General features: G+C 48.5%; 1 protein-coding gene across 4 annotated transcripts; it reads right to left on the bottom strand.

The window, feature by feature from the left end:
• Positions 1 to 5,227: 5,227 nt before the first annotated feature.
• Positions 5,228 to 8,645, bottom strand: LOC134288251 (uncharacterized). Of its 4 annotated transcripts, XM_062852502.1 has the most exons (3): positions 8,387 to 8,645; positions 8,257 to 8,325; positions 5,228 to 8,196 (listed from the first exon to the last, which is right to left on the bottom strand). In XM_062852502.1, the coding sequence occupies exon 3, from the start codon at positions 8,087 to 8,089 to the stop codon at positions 5,609 to 5,611; it is 2,481 nt and encodes an 826-aa protein (XP_062708486.1). In that variant the 5' UTR covers positions 8,090 to 8,196; positions 8,257 to 8,325; positions 8,387 to 8,645; the 3' UTR covers positions 5,228 to 5,608. The 4 variants fall into 4 exon arrangements, 3 of the variants coding, with proteins under 3 accessions (XP_062708486.1, XP_062708485.1, XP_062708484.1); XM_062852501.1 differs by having other exon boundaries at positions 5,228 to 8,325; XM_062852500.1 differs by having other exon boundaries at positions 8,257 to 8,645.
• Between the last annotated feature and the right edge of the window lie 1,126 nt (positions 8,646 to 9,771).

The raw sequence follows: 9,771 nt of genomic DNA on the forward strand, positions 1-9,771 counted from the left end.
CCATTTCGGGCCGTGATTAAGTACTAGAGATGTAAACCTTTCCCTGGCACAGACTTCAAGTTATAGAACTCTAGTGCCCTTAGGATTAGAAATTCCTAGACAAAACTCAAGCTATGAAAGCAGCTAATGCTGCGAACGAAAGGCAACCGCCTGAGAAAATACGATTACAGGATTGACTGATGGACCAACAACATTTATGAAACCTAGTCATCCTGTGATTGGAAATTGTTATACACTAGGGTTACAGGGCAAAATATATGTTCTGTGTTGTGTACGTCCAAATGTGATGTCCTAATTTATTACGCATTTGTAAGGTTCCACTACAATATGCTATATTTTAATATGCATTTATAGTGCTCCATTATTTTTTCGTAATAATGGCGCGCAACGTGGGGCAGCTCGACCTTGAGCCTGAAGTTCTCCGGCAATTTCATTACGCAGAGTGTGGAGTACGAACCTTGACAAATCCCGGTCGCCGCTATAAACTTCGCGGAGCTCTTCAAACTCGATCTCTGGGCGCTAGCCGGCGGGGTCGTGGTGGTCCTTGACCGTCATCATTATCCAGGTCCCATGGTAGGCCGTTGTAGGGGTCAGGTATCGCGGGTTTGTGCAGACAACCGAGGTCCCATGGGGCGCGTACAATGGCGCATCGCAGGGCTGGTGGCACCACACATGGGTCAGCTGGCACTTGCCAGTTGACACCCAGTAACGTTGCGGAGCGCAGCACTGCCGCGCTCGGTGCATGGTAGGGGGACAGGTCTCCGTTCTGGCCAAGCAGGGGCCATGGCTGCTGCAGCCCGCACGCCTTCAGAGCGTCGCAGACGGTCTGCCAGGCTATGTCCGCATCCGACAGTGGGACTTGGGCAAGCACTTCGTCTGTTGTCGCACCTACATATCTGTCGCCTTGCCCAGCTGGCGCCTGCGCTCGGTCCACGGCCACAACCTCTCCTTCCTGCACAGTTACCGCGAGGTTATATCTATTGCGCAATATGACGGCCGGGTCCAGCAGCTGTTTCGTCCTGGTCTTGGTGGATGCTCGGGTGGCAGCCAGCATCATCTTCTGTTTTGCGCTAAGAAGCTGATCTCCGGTCCTCAACGACATCAGGTTTTCATAAGATCCTCCGGAAGCCAGGTCCGCTCCTCGGCATAGAACCCCGAGCTGGGCGTAGTGGCCGCTGTCCACGGTGGGACGAACCACGAACGATAACCGGTCCTATATTACATCAAGCGCGGCTTGTACAAAAGCCTGAATTTCGGCGGCCGGCACCCCCGCCTGACAAAGCACCTCATAGCGCAGGCCTAGACCTGTGCACACGTTCGCCCTTTGTGGCATCCGCGAACACTCCTCGTTGTTCTTGATGTACTAGTCGTTCCCGTGCTCTTCTGCACCCAGATAGTAATTTTCTCCGCTGCCTTGATCCCCCATGCCTACATTCTCTTCGCCATTCAGGTGCTCGTCGAAGTGTTGCTTCCTCCTTTCGATCACCTCACGTTTGTCCGTCAGGAGGCTCCCGTCCTTATCCCTGCAGATTACGGGTTGCGGCACGAAGCCTTTGCGGGATGCGTTTAGCTTCTGGTAGAACTTACGTGTTTCTTGTGAACGGCACAGCAGTTCCATTTCCTCGCACTCCGCTTAATTCAGGCAACGCTTTTTCTCCCGGAAGAGACGGATCTGCTGCTTCCGCTTTTGTCTGTATCACTCCGCATTCTGTTGGATTCTATGCTGCAGCATTGCCGTCCGCGCTGCGTCCTTCTCCTCCAGAACCGCTCTGCACTCCACGTCGAACCAATCGTTTCATCGACTCCGTTCTACGTGCGTACCCGATAGTACTCTCAGTTGCGTTGTTGATGGCTACTTTGACTGTACACCAGCAGTCCTCTAGAGGGGCCTTCGTACGGCAACGCTGCCCCGAGTGGCGACATCCGGTTGCTTCAGTCGCTCTAGATCGTACCTGGGCGGCCGCCGGTATTGTACATTGTTAATAACGGAGAGTTTTGGGCGTAGTTTAACCATCACCAGGTAGTGATCAGAGTCAATATTTGCGCTACGATAGGTCCCGACGTCGATAATGCCAGAGAAGTGCCGTCCATCAATCAGAACGTGGTCGATTTGCGATTCCGTTTGTTGTGGTGATCGCCAGCTGTAACGATACGGGAGGCTGTGCTGGAAGAAGGTGCTACGAATGGCCATGTTCTTGGAGGTGGCGAAATCGATGAGACGTTGGCCATTTTCGTTCGTCAGCTGATGGGCGCTGAACTTTCCAATCGTCGGTCTGAATGCCTCCTCCTGGTCTACCTGAGCGTTTAAGTCTCCTATGGACCGATTTCTTCACCTCGGCTTAAGCGATAAGCCAGGCTTACCCATATAGTTAAACCTGGTTTAACGCTTGAGCCAGGGTGAAGAAATCGGCCCTATGATGATGATCTTGACGTCGTGGTTGGGCCAGCGGTCGTACTCGCGTTCGAGCTGCGCGTAAAATGCGTCTTTGTCATCATCAGTGCTTCCGGGGTGACGACTGTTCACGTTTATTATGCTGATGTTGAATAATCGGCCCATGATCCTCTACCTGCACATTCTTTCGTCGATCGGCCACCAATCGATCACGTGCCTCTGCTTGTCGTCCATTACTATAAAAACTGTTCCCAGCTCACGTGTGTTGCCGCAACTTTGGTAGATGGTATGATTACCTCTAAACGTTCGCACCATAGATCCTGTCCAACAGACCTCCTGCAGGACTACAATTCCGAACCCGCGGTCCTTCAGTATATCGGCGAATATGCTCCCGATGAAGTTGAGAGATCGGCAATTCCACGTACCTACCGAGTTACCAATCGCAAGTGCCTTTTCATCACTGCGGTCGTCGCCATTGGTATCGGTTCGCATTCTTCTCTTGTTGATTTTCGGTGCTTGTCTTTTAATGGCTGGCTCGCAGGGCCTGACACCAACCCACTAACCCAGGGAACTGGGCTTAGCTTCCCGGAAGCTACGGGTTCTGCATTGGTATTTCCTCTAACTACAATGCTAAATAGCTAGGCTCAAGCGCCAGTCTTCGCCGGGGATGGTGTTTTTAAAAGGTGCCCAGTAGATAATATTTCACCTGAGCTTCCACCCCCAGAGCTGTTTCGCATAGAAAAGTGCAGAAATCGAGACATGGGGTCCAAATTATATAAGGGTCCAAATGTTTCCCTATAACCAAAGTTTCTTCCGAGGTTGATTGGCATCCAGCGGCTGAGTAAGAAACGCTGCGCTGCATCACGCCCAGCTAGATCCAAGGTGGTAGCCCCATCAGCGTGGTCGTCCCAGTGTTGGTTGGGACGTTAAACAGAACTGGCACGATGACCCTCCGGCGAGACTGGAGTGTTGGCGTAGGCCCAATAAGCCACCCGTAAAAATCCCCATTGCGAATAACATAGGAGAAAATACGACTCGATACAATCGGCAAAGACCCACGCGACGAAATAAGGACTACGATTGGAAACTTGGAACATGGAATTGCAAGTCACTAGGTTTCGCAGGATGTGACAGGATAATCTACGACGAACTACATCCCCGCAACTTCGATATCGTGGCGTTGCAGGAACTTTGTTGGGCTGGACAGAAAGTGTGGAAAAGTGGGCATCGAGCGGCTACCTTCTACCAAAGCTGTGGCACCACCAATGAACTGGGAACAGGATTTATAGTGTTGGGCAAGATGCGACAACATGTGATCGGGTGATCGGGTGGATCAACGCAAGGATGTGCATGTTGAGAGTTAAGGGCCGTTTCTTCAACTACAGCATCATCAACGTCCACTGCCCACACGAAGGGAGACCCGATGACGAGAAAGAAGCGTTCTACGCGCAGTTAGAGCAAACATACGATGGTTGCTCGCCGCGTGACGTGAAAATCGTTGTCGGCGACATGAACGCGCAGGTAGGAAGGGAGGAAATGTACAGACCGGTAATCGGGCGAAACAGCCTGCACGCCGTATCGAATGATAACGGCCAGCGATGCGTAAACTTTGCAGCCTCCCGTGGTATGGTAGTCCGAAGCACCTTCTTCCCCCGCAAAGATATCCACAAAGCCACCTGGAGATCACCCGACCATCAAACAGAAAACCAAATCGACCACGTTCTAATCGAAAGTAAATTCTTCTCGGATATAACCAACGTCCGCACATACCGCAGTGCGAATATAGGTTCGGATCACTACTTAGTCGCTGAATGCATGCGCTCAAAACTTTCGACAGTTATCACCACGCGTCGAAGTCAAACGCCGCGACTCAACATCGAGCAACTTCGTAACGTAGAAGTGGCTCAAGACTACGCGCAGCAGTTAGCAGTGACCCTACCAACGGAAGAGCAGCTTGGCGCAGCTACACTTGAAGATGGCTGGAGGGACATCCGATCCGCCACAGATAGTACCTCGGCTACAGCACTAGGCTTCGCGACTCCAAATCACAGAAACGACTGGTACGACGGCGAATATGAACAGTTGAAAAACGAGAAGAATGCAGCATGGGCGAAAATGCTGCAACACCGTACGAGAGCGAATGAGGCACGTTACAAACAGGCGCGGAACAGGCAGAACTCAGTCTTCCGGATGAAGAAGCGCCAGCAGGAAGAACGAGATCGCGAAGCGATGGAAGAGCTGTACCGCGCTAAGGACACACGAAAGTTCTACGAGAAGCTGAACAACTCGCGCAGAGGCTTTGTGTCACAAGCCGACATGTGCCGAGATAATCACGGGAATATTTTCACGAGCGAGCGTGAGGTGGTCGAGAGGTGGCGGCAGCATTACGATGAGCACCTCAATGGCGACGTTGCAAGTACCGAAGGTGGCGTGGTAACAGATCTAGGAGTATGTGCACAAGACGAAAGACTTCCGGCCCCTGACCTTCAAGAGATTGAGGAAGAGGTTGGCCGGTTGAAAAACAACAAAGCCGCTGGAGCAGATCAACTACCAAGCGAGCTTCTAAAATACGGTGGAGAAGCACTGGTGAGAGCACTACACTGGGTCATTACCAAGATTTGGGAGGAGGAAGTATTACCGGAGGAATGGATGGAAGGTATCGTGTGTCCCATCTACAAAAAGGGCGACAAGTTGGATTGCGGGAACTACCGCGCGATCACACTACTGAGCGCTGCCTACAAGATACTCTCTCAAATTTTATGCCGCCGTCTATCACCGATTGCAAGAGAGTTCGTGGGGCAATATCAGGCTGGATTTATGGGTGAACGTGCTACAACGGACCTGTTGCGGGAACAAAGAGGGGGGATCTTCTCCGATGCCTAATGAGCAGGTCGCAATCTCCGTAGCTCGGGTGCGAAGCAGCTAAAAGCTGTAAATATGATTTTTATTTCATTTTATCTGGTTTATATAAATGTTCTGTGTAACTTACAATCATCGGTTTCGCACATACAGGGAAATCGTGTTGTCCCTTGCCTCAGTGTTCATTTTTGTGGTGTAACTGTAGTTTAATTTTAGGTTAGATTTCAATTAGATTTAGGAAAATAACTGTGATAACTTACTGTGATATATTAGTTTTAGTTTAGGTAGAATTCATTATAAATACTAGCTTTAAGTTCAACTTTGATAGTAACTACAATTTAATCACCTCCTACATTCCTAATTGTGAGGATAAACGAGGTATACCACTGAATACTCGCACTTCTTCCTACTTTCTATCGATATGTCTCTTTTGATGACAATAAACCTGAATGCTATCATTTTACCAGGCTGACACAACTCAGTTGGTTGCTGTGACATAATGCCAGGCAGTGTTGGCAGCAACATTCTCCCCCCCGTAACACTGGCCACCTCAGTGGATCCAGTTTTACTAATATACAATAGTCTTACTGGTACAGTTACATACATATTTCCACTCATGGTTGTTGCACAATACTGCACCCTACTATGAAACCTTTCATTTAGATTGTTCCTCCAATAATTGTGGCTGCTAATAGCTGTAGAACTGCCACAGCCATTGCTGTGTTTGCTTTTGAATAAGCGTTGTTGATACTGCTGTTGTTTGTCATCTCCTCTTTCTTCATTCTCGCTACCGTCAACTCTATAGAACGAGTGAATGCCTAGCTTTTTAACAGCACGTCGATAACATCGGTCACCGTTCAACTGATTTTCGATCTGTTTACTGACGTCTATTTCAAATATCCTCCTTAGTCGTTTGGACCTTCCTTTAAGGTACACCTTCCTAAATTCAGCCAAACGATAATTGAAACTGTTTTGGCCATTCTGATCTCCATTTAGAAAAAAGGAACCTTGTAACATCAGTAGTTTTAAAGTCCGATTCATTGAAGGCGCGGCCCATACCGACTTGAGCGTCGTGAATGAATTTAGATGTGTTTGATTAGAGTTTGATATACGCCTTTCTACAACTGCTGTTGGCACTTTCGAAAACGTCCAGGTATTCGGCGGACGAGGCAGCATTCTACCAAACCCGATAACCAATAAGTGTCCCAGGAATGTTGAAATCAATTGCATTAATATCGGCGATTGTGAACTGGCGCAGAAACTACTAAATACGAACAGGGCATTATCCTTGTTTGAAGCCGATACCAATTTATATTTGAACCCAGGCGAACTCGCTGTATTGCCCAATATGCCCCTCCTCACTTCACCATTTAAGTGTTTTATACAGATTCCCAACGATTCACATTTCTTTTCCAACGTGTGCTTTTGGCTGATATGAGCTGATACTTGAACATCAGAAAACACTTGATTTCGTTCACGATACTTTCGTGAGCAGTTTGGCTGACGACGGCGAATGTGACAACGGAAGTAGAATTTACCTTTTTTACCGCGAATAGAAGATATGGTGTACCGAAGTCGGAGAACATTGGAACTATTTAGCACTGCACATATTGATTTGTGTTGATCCGGTTCATGGCGAAGGCGGTCGATAGACAATTCTAGTAGACGAAGAAAATTGTCCCCCGAATAGTTGATTGATCTGGGATGAGATCCAGCTTGCATGTTGGAGCAACGATGGTACAGCCCGGCGATTTTCATCTTTCTTCGGCTACTAGCTGCAAAACTTCCTCCAACCGTATCGTCATCTCGAACATAACATTCACCGTCGCTCTCACGTCTGCATTGGTACGCCGCATTCCTTTCCTTAAGCAGCAGCTGATCACACAACAAACCATTAAATTTTAACACTTTTGCGTATAGATCCAGATCACTGTTTCTCCTGCACAATGTCAAACCTTCTTCTAACCGTAAGGGAGGAGGCGCTGGGTCAGGCAAATTCGGAGTCACAAAGTTGGGAGGCGCTTGCAATAGCTTCCCATCCGTACTGCAACCCGTTTCGGTTTCTATCGATAAACAACAGTTGTTTTCTTCCGAAGCTGATAGAATAGATGTGGTATGGTGATCGTAAATATGACTGTTTAATCTCGTCGGTCTAGTCTTCAAACTTGATGGGCTTCGGAGCACCGGCGGCGTGGAAGGAACGACGGTTGTTTTGGTCCTTGTTGGGTGATCTTCGTGTGATACACCGCTGTCGTTGATTATGCGATGATCATTTGGAATCGGTTTAGGAGACGCGCTGGTATTCCGCTGCTGAATCCTATCGGTGTGCGACGAATCGATTGTGTGATTCGCAGGCACCGTTTGCGATTGGTTCGCTTGCTGTTTTGATGCGGCGATTGAAGTTTGCCGTTGTGAGCCGACAGCTGCCTCAGCTGCTCGGATATCGGTAGGTAGTTCGTTGTGATCGAACGATGTGTTATGACGGAACTCTACGGCAGTAGTGGCTACCTGGCTTCGTTTGCCCGTACCTCGTCGTTTCGAGTACTGTTCCTTCAGTAAACTGTATTTTTCCCGAATCAATCGTTTCTCCTGCTCTAAGGCCCGTCTTTCCGCCTCCCACACGCGTCGCTGAAGTGCACGCTGCTCTTCGTGGTGTTTTAGGAGGAGGGCCATACGAGCGGAGATTTTGTTTTCGTTGGATTCATTTACCGCAAAATGAGTATTGCGGTTCCCGTCAAACCGAGTGATTGCGGAGCGCGAGTTATTGACGCAGCTTCCCGTTCGTATCGGATGATCGGTCGAATATCTGTCCGTTGACATATATGCTATAGCGCTCATCGTGTCGATGATTCTTTTAGTGTTGCGGGAACAAAGAGGGGGGATCTTCTCCGATGCCTAATGAGCAGGTCGCAATCTCCGTAGCTCGGGTGCGAAGCAGCTAAAAGCTGTAAATATGATTTTTATTTCATTTTATCTGGTTTATATAAATGTTCTGTGTAACTTACAATCATCGGTTTCGCACATACAGGGAAATCGTGTTGTCCCTTGCCTCAGTGTTCATTTTTGTGGTGTAACTGTAGTTTAATTTTAGGTTAGATTTCAATTAGATTTAGGAAAATAACTGTGATAACTTACTGTGATATATTAGTTTTAGTTTAGGTAGAATTCATTATAAATACTAGCTTTAAGTTCAACTTTGATAGTAACTACAATTTAATCACCTCCTACATTCCTAATTGTGAGGATAAACGAGGTATACCACTGAATACTCGCACTTCTTCCTACTTTCTATCGATATGTCTCTTTTGATGACAATAAACCTGAATGCTATCATTTTACCAGGCTGACACAACTCAGTTGGTTGCTGTGACATAATGCCAGGCAGTGTTGGCAGCAACAGGACCAGATGTTCGCCATCCGCCAGGTGTTGCCGAAATGCCGCGAATACAACGTGCCCACACATCACTTGTTCATCGATTTCAAATCGGCGTATGATACAATCGATCGAGAACAGCTAGGGCAGATTATGCACGAATACGGATTCCCGGATAAACTGATACGGTTGATCAAGGCGACGATGGATCGAATGATGTGCGTAGTTCGAGTATCAGGGACACTCTCGAGTCCCTTCGAATCTCGGGTTACGGCAAGGTGATGGTCTTTCGTGCTTGCTGTTCAACATTGCTTTGGAGGGTGTAATAAGAAGAGCGAGGATATACACGAGTGGGACGATTTTCAAGAAGTCCGTTCAGCTGCTTGGTTTCGCCGATAATATTGATATTATTGCTCGTAAATTTGAGACGATGGCGGAAACGTACATCCGACTAAGAAGTGAAACCAGGCGAATCGGATTAGTCATTAATGTGTCGAAGACAAAGTACATGATGGCAAAGGGCTCCAGGGAGGAATCACCGCGCCCGCCACCCCGAATTCATATCGACGGTGATGAAATCGAGGCGGTTGAAGAATTAATGTGCTTGGGCTCACTGGTGACCGACGACAACGACACCAGCAGAGAAATTCAGAGACGCATTGTGGCAGGAAATCGTGCCTACTTTGGACTCCGTAGAACTCTACGATCGAATAAAGTTCGCCGTAACACGAAGTTAACTATCTACAAAACGTTGATTAGACCGGTCGTCCTCTATGGGCACGAAACATGGACCCTACGTGCAGAGGACCAACGCGCCCTTGGAGTTTTCGAACGGAAGGTGTTGCGTACCATCTACGGCGGAGTGCAGATGGAAGACGGGACTTGGAGAAGGCGAATGAACCACGAGCTGCATCAGCTGCTGGGAGAACCAACCATCGTCCATACCGCGAAAATCGGGAGGCTACGGTGGGCGGGTCACGTCATCAGGATGTCGGATAGCAACCCGACTAAAATGGTTCTCGAGACTCATCCGACTGGTACAAGAAGACGTGGAGCGCAGCGAGCTAGGTGGGTCGACCAAGTGGAGGACGATCTGCGGACCCTACGCAGAGTGCGGAACTGGAGACAAACAGTCATGGACCGAGTG

This window comes from Aedes albopictus, chromosome 2 (assembly GCF_035046485.1).
Source record: "Aedes albopictus strain Foshan chromosome 2, AalbF5, whole genome shotgun sequence".
NCBI classification, from domain to species: Eukaryota; Metazoa; Arthropoda; class Insecta; order Diptera; family Culicidae; genus Aedes; species Aedes albopictus.